General features: G+C 50.6%; 1 protein-coding gene across 1 annotated transcript in view; it reads right to left on the bottom strand.

The window, feature by feature from the left end:
- Window positions 1-12,667, bottom strand: part of Efr3b (EFR3 homolog B) — an 81,314-nt gene that overhangs the window by 18,623 nt on the left and 50,024 nt on the right. Inside the window, exons 5-9 of the mRNA XM_026404048.2 lie at window positions 10,236-10,357; window positions 3,150-3,299; window positions 1,747-1,881; window positions 1,168-1,246; window positions 171-306 (exon numbers count right to left, since the gene is read on the bottom strand). Coding sequence (XP_026259833.1) covers window positions 171-306; window positions 1,168-1,246; window positions 1,747-1,881; window positions 3,150-3,299; window positions 10,236-10,357 — 622 coding nt within the window. The remainder of the gene's footprint in view (window positions 1-170; window positions 307-1,167; window positions 1,247-1,746; window positions 1,882-3,149; window positions 3,300-10,235; window positions 10,358-12,667) is intronic.

The following is a 12,667-nucleotide window of genomic DNA, read 5'->3' as shown; positions in this document are numbered from 1 at the left end:
GGGACACCCGAAATCGCCACTGGCGCCCTCGCCCTGCGCCGCCCACCACCTTCCTGCCGACTTCTACCGAGAACCGACCGACACCTCCCTCCGGCCCCTGGCCGTTTCCCACAAGGGCAGATCTTGTCCCCAGGGGCCCCGCCCTCGCTCCGTCTCTCAGGGCTCCTTACCGACTGAGCCGGTGGCTGCGATAACCGCAGCTTCCGACAGGACCTCCACGATGCCCGCGCGCACGGTCGCCGCGCTGCGGCTGTTGGCGTCCAGGTGGCTCAGGAGCTGCTGGATAACCAGGTGCGAGTGCTGCGGCTGGGGGGAGGAAGACGTGCTGGTCCCCAGACAGCAGCCCTGGGTGACCCGGGCAGCCCTCTCCTGTGCCCCGGAGGCTGGGGTAGACTAAAGTGAAGCTAGAGTGACGTCCCAAGGCCGGTGGGTGGACACCGCAGGTGGCGACGATATTACGGTCCCTTTCTTGTAGCCCTCCCATCCTGGGCCAGCAAGACAGAGCCAAATCCTAGGGAAGACCAGCTTTCCCCCGTTTTTCCTACTTAAAACGGGCCGAAAGTCCATTTTAAAATACTGTCTTCGTTTTCATTCTAACCTGTCCCCAGGTCTTATTAGGGCCACGAGAGGGCACAGTGCTGCTCGAAGTGTGGACCACGGACCAGTGCCAACTCAAGATCTGTTTAATAGCATGTACGAGCTAAGTACAGAAATGGACAGGAAGTGGAGTGGTCACAGCGGCCAACAGTGTGGTCTGTGGGCTCCCATTTGGGGTGAGATTTTTCATTTTTTTCTAGGAATTTTTCTTTTCTTTTTTTCTTTTTTTGCAGCACTAGGATTGGATCCAGGGCGCTCTACCACTGAGCTACATCCCCAGCCCTTTTTACTTTTTATTTTGAGACAGGTTGCTAAGTTCCCCAGGCTGGCCTTGAATTTGGGATCTTCCTGCCTCAGCCTCCCGAGTCACTGAGATTACAAGAATGATTCAGCTTTTTCTTTTGTGTTTTATAAAAATTCAACTGGCCCTTCTCCACAGCTAGCTGAAGCAGCACTGACTTAGACAAGTATGGCCTTAGGAGAAGTCAGAAGGCATCTGGCTTTCCACTGTTCTGCTCCCAGAGCTGCCCTGGGCCAGGGGGACAAGCTGGACCTGGGGAGCCACCGTACCTGAATTGAGTACATGATGATTTTAAAGCAACGGATGGCGAACACCTTGGGTTCCCAAAGAGAATGGTTATCCAGATGGCTGTGAGGGAGAAAGCATGGGGGAATGACTGGGAAACTCAAAGTGATGTTAGGAAGGAGAGGCAAGCTTGGAGGGACAGTGACACCTCCTGAGAGCACCTTGCAGTTCCCAGGTAAGTGAGGCTGGGCTTACAGGAAAATGGAATTTGTCCACGGTGTGCACGGTTTGGCCCCGCAGGCCCTGAGAGCAGGGATCATGGAGGACCTTGGGGCAGAGCTAGAGGGAAGTCCAGGACAGGGCTCTGCAACTGGACACATGGAATGAAGCTGGGCACCTTCATTCAGTTTGGGGTGCCCTCCTACCAACACCTCACCCCAAACTGCACCTGTTGTTATAATACAGGGATCACAGGCAAAAAAAAAAAAAAAAAAAAGGAACTGACATGGCCATGGCACCACAACTGTGCTCTCTTCTTCCCTCCTCCCTGTGTCAGTGGGGAGATGCTGGGTCCTGGAACATTCCAAGGCTGCAGGTTGGGGTGGGCGGAACACTCAACTCACATGAGAACAGGCTTGATGGCATTTTTGATATTGCCAAAGGCAGCCCGGCCCAGCAGCTCCCGCAGGCACCGCTCAGCCAGTTCTGCTGGGTTCTCCTTTTCCTTCTCTGGTGCTTGGAGGGGAGAGGGAGACCGGCTGTGGAAACAAGAGCCACAGGGGTAATGGATGGGATACTAAACCGGGAGCCAGGCTTTGTGCAAATGGTGAGAGCAGAATGAGCAGGAATTCATTTGACAGGCTGCACCAGGCAACAGGGAGATGTCATAGCCGTCAGAAATTAAACGGGGTAAGGAAACTGGGGGAGATGGGATAGAGTTCTCTTTTGGAAACCCTTAAGGATAAGTTGAGGTGGCTGTGGGAGGGTGTTCTAAGCATCATGGGCTGAGTGAGGTGTGGACCATGAGGGTCTCATGCACTTAAGGCTTCAATAGGAAAAAAAGAGGAGATAAGAAGAGAGGGAAGGCAGGGAGAGAGAAAAGTGAAAGAGGAAAAGAAGAGAGGGAAGGGCATGAGCTGGCTTCCGACGCAGTGGTACCTAAGTCTCAGGGAGTAGGCTCAGATCTGGATAGATCAAAGAGCCCCAGGACTACCCACCCTTAGCCTGTCAGGGAGGGGCTATTCCAGAAATGACCACCAGAGGGAACACTTACTTCTCCCGCCCCTCTAGCATCCAAGGCTCCACCAAGAAAGTGAGAAGCCAAGTGCACATCTTTCCCCAGGATCATGCACACAGCCGTGTTGGACAGCAACACAAACCTTCCCTCCATCCCATTCCATATCAGGGGTGCAGGGTTGGGGGGATGAGGGGCAGGGAAAGGAATGAATTCCATATTATGGGCTCCAAGTTTAAAATCCAATTATCTGCAACTTTTTTTTTTTGAGTGGCTATGGCTGATCAGGCAGCATTTTTAAAAAAGTGGTGCAGTCTAGGTGTACATAATTATGGGATTTGTTGTTCCATATTCGTACACGCACACAATATAACAATATAATTTGGCTGGCATCACTCCCTAGCCCGTCCCCCTCCCTCCCCACCTGTAAGCAGCATGATTTAAAGGCCCTAAATAGCATCAGGAAGTGAGAGAGGAAGGAAGGTCCAAAGGGAAAGTCCTCAGTAATTGGAGCCATGAAAGGCATTTTAATCCTCCTTGGCCTGCTGCTTCCAGAGACAAAAGAGTAACCTGACTCTTGGTCCTTTGTGACTCTTGGTCCTTACCCCTAGGGAGCCCAGCGCCATTGCTGTGTCTCCTTCATTATTGCAGAGGTGAAGGGGTACAGCACCTGGCAGAATGCCAGACCCAAGGCTCCTGGGGAGCTGGGTTGGGACTCAGTGTAGAAGAAGTCACAAAACCGTGGGTTTCCCAGTCACCCGGGAGGCAGCTCTGGGGGGCTGGCCAGCTTACCTCTCTGCCTCCTCCACATGCTGCAGATTGAAAAGCAGTGACGGGACAATCTTGTCCATGTGCTGCGGGTCCCAGATATTGGCCTGCAATTCATCATTCACTGTCTTCCTCACCACCCCTTGCAGACCTTTGATGCCTGACATCCGGATTCTGCAAGGAAAGGTAGAATGGGACCTTGAAGTCCCCCTCCCCTGAGAAGCACAGTTCAAAGGTTAAGGGGACACTCCATCTTTCAAAGGCAGAGGGAGACCACTTGCTGATCCTCACGTGACCTGACCTGCAGGTGGGTTTCTGGTGCAGGAAGCCACGCCTTCTGGCTTTGTCTTGGAGACTCCCAGACTGCCCTTGCCCTGCGGCCATCAGGGCTTCATCCCAGACCCCTCTGGGTAGTACTCTGGTGGGTTTGCTCCAGATAGAGAGCTCAAAGTGCTTGGGAGAACTCATGAGGCAGAATCCAGGACTGGAACAACTTAGGGCAGGGAGGTGGATCTGTAGGGAGAGGCACTGAACTGCAGGCTGTCTGGGCACCAAGAAACTGTGGCTGGGACTAGGCTGACCAAGAAACCAGACAGGAAATCCAGTAAAGCACAAAGGGGGGCGTACGGGGTGCCCTTTGGCACATCCCCAGACCCTTCTGTAATGGCCCTGTGGAGAGGAGTGCTTTTCACTGCCCACTTACCTCACCCTGAAGTTCCTTTTTTTTAAATAATATTTTTTTCTGATTATAAAGTAATAATTGTAATTATACTAATTATAAAAAAGAAAAATTTACCCCTAACAACCATTGTTAGCATTTGGGCATCTTTTCTTTCTTCCATGCATAGTTTATAACGTAATTAAGAACTGACGACATAGTTAATCAGTATTTGGCTTTTTTTCCATATACCATTTGGTTATAAGCACTTTCCTATATCATTAATTCTTCATAAATAGGTTGAATGGTTAGACTATCATAAGAACTTTCAAAAGTAGGCTCCCATATGGCATTTAGTTATTTCCGATTTCTTTTGCTATTATCATGCTATGATGGACATTGTCATATAAAATATTTGATTGCTCTCTGAATCACAAGAAACGAAAGGCTCCCAGTACTGCCCCCATCACAAGCGGCAGCCTCTCGCTGTCCCTCTGGCAGCACGGGGGATCTCATTTGGCTCTGAAAAATCCTCACATCCTGTAGCTCTTTTATAGTTCTTACCCTTTAGTTTGGCGGGTAGTAGTGAACTGCAGCCCCGGCAGGCACTCAACCAAGCAGCTCCACCGGCAGGCACTCAACCAAGCAGCTCCACCGTGAGCTGCAGGCTGTCAGGGTACTAAGAAACTGTGGCTGGGAGCTGGGGCCGTGGCTCGGTGGTACAGTGCCCGCCTCGACCCAGTGAGGCACTGGGTTCAATCCTCAGCACCACATAAATAAAGATATTGTGTCCATCTACAATTAAAAAATATTTTAAAAAAAAGGGATTGTGGCTGGGACTAGATTCACATCTACCTGGTGATTATTAGAGTTGAGCCATTTCTCCAGAAGATTAGTTGCCAGTTGTATTTTCAACTTCAGTTTTAAGTGGAGTTACCAGGGTGGAACCCTGGCACTTACTGGTGACAGTCATTGTGGGATGGCAGGAGCCTAATAGCACCAGGATCCCTGGGCCCAGGACCTGTTAGGGCTGCTGGCCACAGGCAAGGATTCCCTGGGGAAACGCTTGGCCGCTCTGTCCCCCTCCCCCATTTAAGACCCTGTGCCGGGGCTGTCCAAACCTGAGAAGGAGCCAACTAAATCCTGTTCTACTTACTATTTTTGGCCCCAGGTTAAAAGCTCTCCTGAATGCTCGGCTGAAGCCCATCCCAAACGTGCAGACTCAGGATGCCACAGAACACTTGGGGTCTTCAGTGCCTTGCCAGACGTGTCTTCTCTAGCAGCTGCCACTCCCCCTGTCCACACAACTCAGGAAGGGGCCTGAAGACCAGGAAAGGGACTCCTAGCCAAAGCGACCAGCTCAATCAATCAAGTCTACACTGGCCCAAAGGGAGCATCTCCATCTACACTAGGCCAGGGGGAGTGAGTCTCCTTCTACAATGGCTCAAGGAAAATGAGTCCCTGTCTACACTGGCTAAAGGTGAGTGTCTACCATGAACAGGAGAGGGAGGCACAGTGGTCCAGGCCTTGGGGAGGAAAGATGGCAGCTGGGCTCCTGCTCTTGCCCTGAGGTCTCCCCTTCTCTTTATTTAGTTATTTATTTTAGTTGTAGATGAACACAGTACCTTTATTTTATTTGTTTTTATTTTTTTAGTGGTGCCAGGGAGGGAACCCAGTGCCTCATGCATGCTAGGCAAGCGCTCTACCGCTGAGGCACAACTCCAGACGCTGTAACATCAATTTTATTATATAATTTGTGAGAAACAGAAATGTATTAAGAACCATTTCTGCTCTCCCAGAAGCAAGGGAGAAAGGACAGAGGAGAGCAGGACAGGGGAAGTGTCCCAGGGAAAGGAGTGTCTGATGTCTCTTGCAGGAGGGGGCGGAGGAGACTCCTGGTGGATCCAAATGCACTCCGGCTAGAATCTGTGCCGAGAAGCCCGAGCCCGTGGGCACGACCTGGCTCCTGCAGCTGTGTGAGGCCCTGCCCGAGCGATACCCGTGCCATGATGTCAGGATCCACAGAGCTCACGGTCTTCTGGATGCCCACTGGTGTTGTCGGCCTCAGCCCTGTGTTTTCAATGGAACCACTTCTTTTTCTGAATGCCGGCCTGCAAAAAGCATGGCACGCGACACCACAGTTGTTGAATGGATGTGGCAGTCCTCCTAGAGACTCCTTTCCAGTCCTTGCTGTTGTCATGGGATTGCCCTGTGGAGGTGCCTTGGGAGACTGTGCCGCCTTCTGCTGTGACTCACCGACTGAGGATGGTCCCGGGGGACACAGGGTCCTGCAGGGAGGAGGGGTCCTCGCACACAGGAAGCAGAGATGAATGGTAGGCAAGCTGGCACTTCCACCGCCCTTCTGCCCTGGGCTTCCTCAGTAGCTGTGCTCACAGGGCAAGGGGAGGTGGGGAGGCCTGGTTCACTGGTACTCTTCTTTGGGCAGACATTGGGAAGGTCCACTGGGCCTGGCCTGACCCCCCGACTCACTTCATCCGGAACTTGCCGCCGGCTCCCCGGGTTATCTGGCGCTGGAGTATCCGATACATAGCTATCACCTTTTCCTATTTTGTATTTGCCAGGGAAACTCAGGTCATAATTGAAACCCATGTCAAGCATGATTTCATAATTACGGGGTCTGAGTGGCTGGGGAGTGGCTCTCTAGAATGACTGGGTGAATACTCCTCACCCAGGTGCCCCGTCATCTGCTCTACTGCGGGCCTCTGTGTGGAGTCCACCATTAGTGTTGGATTGACGAGGTTCTGTGTGTCTCGGAAATGTGTGGGGGAAGGTAGTATCTGGACTGCACCATCTGCTTCTTTAGCTGCTTAGCAGTGGCCGCCACAGATGGGCGTCCCCCTGTGACCATAAAATATAGAATGACATCCGAGCTCCAGATGCCCATGGGTGGGGGTGGCTGCCCTCATATTCATTCCAGTGGATGACTTTGGGGGCAACGTACAGGAGAGCGCCCCAGATCTCGTTCAGCTTCTGCCCCACCGCGAACCTGGTGCTCAGGCCAAAGTTGATGAGTTTGATGTTGCCTCTGGCATCTACCAGGATGACCCTGCCTTCAGGTGTAGGTTCGTGATTCCCTTCTTGTGGCCTTAGCACATGACACAATCTGCCCCCAAAGTCTCCAGGCCTCCTCTTTCTTTCTGCATGCCACCGGGCTCTGGGATGGGGTGCTGTCGCTGTCCCCCACCTGCATACTCCATGACGATGTAGATATTTTCAATGGTCTCAATGCCCTGAAAGAGCTGGATCACATTTTGGTGTTCCGTGGCCATCATCGTATCCAGTTCAGATAGGACGGGGATGTTCCGCTCCACAGGACTTTTACCACCACCTCTGTCCCGGGGAGGAGACAGCAGGCTAATTCAGTCGGGGCGAAACCACCCTGCCAGGTGATCCTCAGGACCCCACAATGGTCCGTGTAGGTGGTCTCCTTGCGGGAGCGGGTGCCTACAGCTACATTACTCTGACTACTCTTACTGCATATCCTCAGCTAAGGATGCTAGCTGAAAAAAAAAAATAACAAAACCCAGAACCAAGCAAAATAAAAACCCCAAATCAAAAAACCAACATCCAAAGACCACAACCACCAACCACTAAACGCACTAACTATCTTAGAGTCTGAGAGGTGGCCACCAAATGCTTCCTGCACTGAGGGACAAAAACCCCCCAACCACTAAACGCGCTAACTATCTAAGAGTCTGACAGGTGGCCACCAAATGCTTCCTGCACTGAGGGACAAAAACCCTGCTGCAGCCAGCCTCTACTGTACTCCAGTGTTTGAGATGCCCTCAATGGCTCCTTGTGAGGTCAGAGTAAGAAATGGCTCATTCGTGACTGGGGATAACCCCCGTGGTCCACTCCCTCTTGGGCTTCCAAAACCTTTTCCACTTTCATAATAAGAAAGGGCTACAGACGCTTTTGGGTTCAGTGGGTTATGGAGGCTGATACTTGTTTAGAAATTAAAATTTGTACAATACTTAAAAATGTGCAGGACTCATTTGTCCCACCCAAGGAGACCTTGCCACTGCCACCCAGGACTGAGAATGAGGAGGAAAAGGGACACAGGGAGGACCCAGGAAAGAGATGAAGCCAGAGGACCCCCCCCCCCATTCTTATCCAGTGGCCTTCTTGTCATGGGTGACAGGCTCCCGTCTGTGGGTGCTAACAGCACTGTCCAGCATCCAGTGGAAAACCCCAGTGGCCTTCCTCTGATGCTCAGGAGGCTCCCCGTGTGGTGGAGCTCAGTGCTGACCCTGCCTGCGCGTGTGCAGCAGCCTGAGCAGTGTCCCTGAACTTCCTCCCACACCCCATAGCTTGGCCTGCTCCAGTGGTCAGCACCTGTCTGGTGACAGGCTCTAGTCTGTGGGTGCAGTGACAGTCAAACTTCCTGTCTTCCGCCTTCCCATCACCTGCTCTGTGGCCTTGCTTTGCTTTTGCAGTATTGGGGACAAACCTACAGCGTCACAGGTGCCAGGCAAGTGTCCTTACCCCAAGTTACATTCCCAGCCCAATGATACCTGCTTCAGGACACACTCCAGCTGCTCCAGCCTCTTTTACCTTTTCATAGCTGTCGGGAGTCGGGGGCTACTCAGGAAGTGGGGTTCCCCCTCCTGTACCCCTGCTTGCCTCAGAGGCACTGGGCAGCACAGCCCAGGGAGTCCGTGCCTGGTTGGTTCAAGAGAAGACTCCGGGACCGAGAAGGTCCAGAAGCTGCGCTGTGGTCATTCTGGGGCCTGCCTGGGACTCTTCACATTGTCTCCAACAGCTGGAGGGGCTGGGTTCCTGCCCTTCCAACCCAGACCATTAGCTGTCATAAGGGGGCATACTCAGTTAAGTGACACTTGGGATCCCTCTAAGGTGCTACCATGTCAAAGGAACCACCTAACTTGAGAATCAGCCTCCTCCTGGCACACTGGCCATGTGACTCCTTCAGCCCCAGCCACGGACGCCCCCAGCCCTCCACAGCTCTGGTTGCTATGGGCCCTGGCCTTCCCCTCCCCCCTTCTCCTGTCCCCTCCAGTGTCACACAGTCTTCAGGAGCTGATAACATGCTCTGTGGATAGCAACCTATCATTCTTCTGCACTTACAGTTCCAAGGACTATACTTGCCACAAAATACCCATTCATTGCTCTGCCACACATGTACTGATTCATCAGCCTGACTGTAGGTCACACTTCATTTATGTTTTTAGTGGTAGATGGACATAATACTTTTATTTTATTCATTTTTATGTGGTGCTGAGAATCCAACCCAGTGCCTCACACATGCCAGGCAAGCGCTCTGCCACTGAGCCACAACCCCAGCCCCAAGGCTACTCTTTAAATACCCATGTCAGCATCATTTATAGTGATTTTATTTGCGATGTTTCACTTCTGTGTCAATGAATATATTTCTGTGACACTATAAATTTGGGTACATGGACATACATGTGTATTTTGTAATTTGAGCTGGGGTGGCACATGCCTGTAATCCCAGCAACTCCAGAGGCTGAGGCAGGAGGATCATGAGTTTGAGGCCAGCCTCAACAACTCAATGAGCCCTTGTCTCAAGACAAAAAATAAAAAGGGCTGCAGATGTAGGTCAGTGGTAGAGTGACCCTGAGTTCAATCGCCACTACCAAAAAAAAAAAAATGTCTATCTGACCGCATCCACGCACTCAGCCATCCACTCAACAAATACATATGCAATGTCTGCTGCTCTGGGGCACCGTATAGCACTTGGATGGCATCAGTGAACCAAAGGACTCCTGTCCTTGAGAGCTTAAGGGAGTGGGGAGAGACAACAAATAAAACACACAGTAAAGAAATTAACATGTCAAAAGGGCATGAGCACTGGGGGAGGGGACCAGAGCAGGGTGTGGGGAGGTGAGCAGGCGTGTGGCAGGCTGGGGACAGGCTTTGTCACAGAGCACAGCAAGCAAAGGCTGGACAGAGCAGAAGTGGCGAGCCCTGCAGAGCCGGGAGGAAGTCTTCTTGCCTGGGCACAGCACAGGGGAGGGAAAGCCCTGGGGCAGGGTGTCTCTGGAGGGAAGTGAGGGCATGGGGTATCCAGGCAGTGGAGTGGGCTTGGGCCTCTGTTGTGGGCATAGATGCGGCTGGACAATGGGCAGGCTGCTTCGAGAGTATATAAAAGCATGTGCTCTGAACAAAGGAGCGATGGAAGGGATGTTCTGTTCTCTCAAATGGGGCTCAAGGGACGTTATCTTCTATTCAGCCCTGTTTGCTGGCCCAGTAGGTTTTTCCTTCAGAACCAAGTGGTAGAAGCTCGGTGCTGCCCACCTGCCCACCTACGGTCCAGCCAGGTGCTCTTTCCTCCCAGCGACACCAGAGCACAAGGAAAGGCAAAGAAAGCTGCCAAGCAGACCCCCCGGAAGCTCTCCAGCACCCTGGATGCTTCTGCCCGGGCCCAGCAGCCCCTGGCCCTCCGCACTCACTTGGTCTTGATTTCCAAGTCATCGTGGCTGGAGTGGCACATTTCACTGAATCGGGACACAAAGAAGTCATAACTCCGGTGGTAGGATGGGGTGTCCTCCTCGATGTTGGCAAACTTCACAAACTAGCGGGACAGAGGGAGAGAACGCGTGTGAGAGGTGACAGCCCCGCCCCTCACTGCGGGGTATCCCCAGACCCTGCTGTATGGTAAGCCATGGACCCCGCCTTGGGGACCAGCTCCTGTCTCCTCTGGAGCACCGCGGAGCACACTTGGGGATCTGCTGCAATCCTGCTCAGCGTTCCTGTCTACAGCAGGCTGGAAACAGTGACACTGCTTGGGTCTTCCCCAGGGGGGACGAGAGGACACGTGCTCTCCCACAGGGGCTGTCAGGCTGTCAGGCATGATCCTGACACTGAGCCCAAGCTGGGGTTAAGGCACACAGCACCAGTGACGGGGGCGGGGGGGGGGCAAAAGCAAAATTGGAAATCTGATGTAAAAATGCAGTTACATTTTATTTTTGAAAATCTGAGTAAATGTTTAAAGTTTTCCATTCTCAGTTTAGTAAATCTTGATTGGCTGGATTCTCCTGTGCTGCACATTTACAATTCTAAACAGGAACTTAATTTCAACTGAGCCCTGCAGAGAAGCAAGTATCATGGACTAAATGGAGGTAAATTATGAAAAATTTAATATAATTCTTACAAGTTATCTTGTTTAATGCTAGAAATTTAGTGTCCCAAACATCTCTAAAAAGATTAGCTTTACAGGGGCTGGGGCTATAGCTCAGGGGTAGAGTGCTTGTCTAATACATGCGAGGCACTGGGTTCCATCCTCAGCACCACATAAAAATAAATAAAGATATTGTGTCATCTGCAACTAAAAAATAAATTTAAAAAAGACTAAATTAACAATAAATTATATTCTCCATTATTTTGCTATGTATTATTATTAATTTTTTTCCAATTTTTTTGGTCAATAAATAATGTACTGTTTTTCCTAAAAGTATCTACTTAATGCACTTACACAATATTAACTGTTTATTGTCAGTCTGTATACTTATTTAACTACTTCAAAGTTGTTAACCTGGGTGCAATGGCACACACCTGTAATCCCAGATACTTGGAAGCTGGGGCAGGAGGATTGTAAGTTGGAGGCCAGCCTGGACAACTTAGTGAGATCCTGTCTCAATGTAAAATTTTAAATAAAGGGAAGGGATATTGCAAGTAGTAGAGTGCTTGCTTAGCAATATCCCCTGCTGCCATAAGAAAAAAAAGTTGTTACCTTTTTCTGAATGAAAAGGAGCAACTTCCATGAACATCACTCAACTGTTATAATGTTTGTTCTTGCAGTGGTAAATGTGTTCAGTTATTTCCTGCTGACTTTCAACATATAGATAAGGGGATCCCCTCCTTCCAAGCTACATCTAAAATGCATACCTGAGAATGAGTGTTCCGATATTAGCAATAAATACAAATGACAAGGCTGCATTATTGATGTGGGGATGCAGAAGAACCACCTGATAATCCATGTGATCACAGCACCGGTGGTCCTATGGAGCTTCCAGAGCTCCAGAAAGAAGGTCCCCTAGACTGCACGGCCTCCTGATCCCCTAGGTTAGGCCACAGACCTGGCAAATACCAAGGCTGAGTTGGGCTTGGCTGAAGGCAAGTTTGAGTGCATCTAAACCACTGACAGGATGATCCCAGGCGACCCCACTCACAGCCAAAGGCTGGCCCAGTTAGGGTGACCGTTCACACCAAGGGGACATGCCGCTCTCCAGGGTTCTAACTGCAGGTCTGTCTATCTCTTAACTGGAAGTGGGAACTTTGGGACATTTAACTTCTTTTCATATTTTTGTTTTCCCATCTGTAAAACAGGCAGCCCAGGCTTCACTCGTGTTCTTTATTTTAAGGCTTTTATGGTCTGTCTACTTCAAATAAGAAGAGGCAGCTTAAAAATCAGACTTCCTGTATGTGGAAGGCACACACACTTTAGGGAAAAAAAATCTAAAAAGAGGACAATAATAAAGGGAGAAAAAAGAGTCAAATTAAGACTTGGTCCCCACTGTGTGGTGACGATGTAGTCTCAAGAATACACCAGGAGAATGCGTGACCAAATTTCTTGTTCACTGGTTTGGGAGTTTAAAACTTATAGACTGTCAGGAGCTGCCCTAAGCATTTCACCTACATCATCTCTTTTATTTTATTTCTCAAAACAACTCTCTAAGCTAGAGAGAGATTATTCTTTTCTTTTCACAAAGAGACAGACCCATAAAAGCAGCCCCAGGCCTGAGGTCTCACCACGCAGCTGTCCAACCTCGGCCTCTCCGGCAGGAACACCCTTTTTTAAAGGTATATTTAATGTTTTGTTTTACAGGGCTGAGCTGCATCCCCAGCCCCAAGGCATGCCTGATGTTTTAATGTATACACACAT

Source organism: Urocitellus parryii, chromosome 12, assembly GCF_045843805.1.
Source record: "Urocitellus parryii isolate mUroPar1 chromosome 12, mUroPar1.hap1, whole genome shotgun sequence".
In the NCBI taxonomy this organism is placed as follows: Eukaryota; Metazoa; Chordata; class Mammalia; order Rodentia; family Sciuridae; genus Urocitellus; species Urocitellus parryii.
This window is presented reverse-complemented; position numbering and strand designations above follow the sequence as displayed.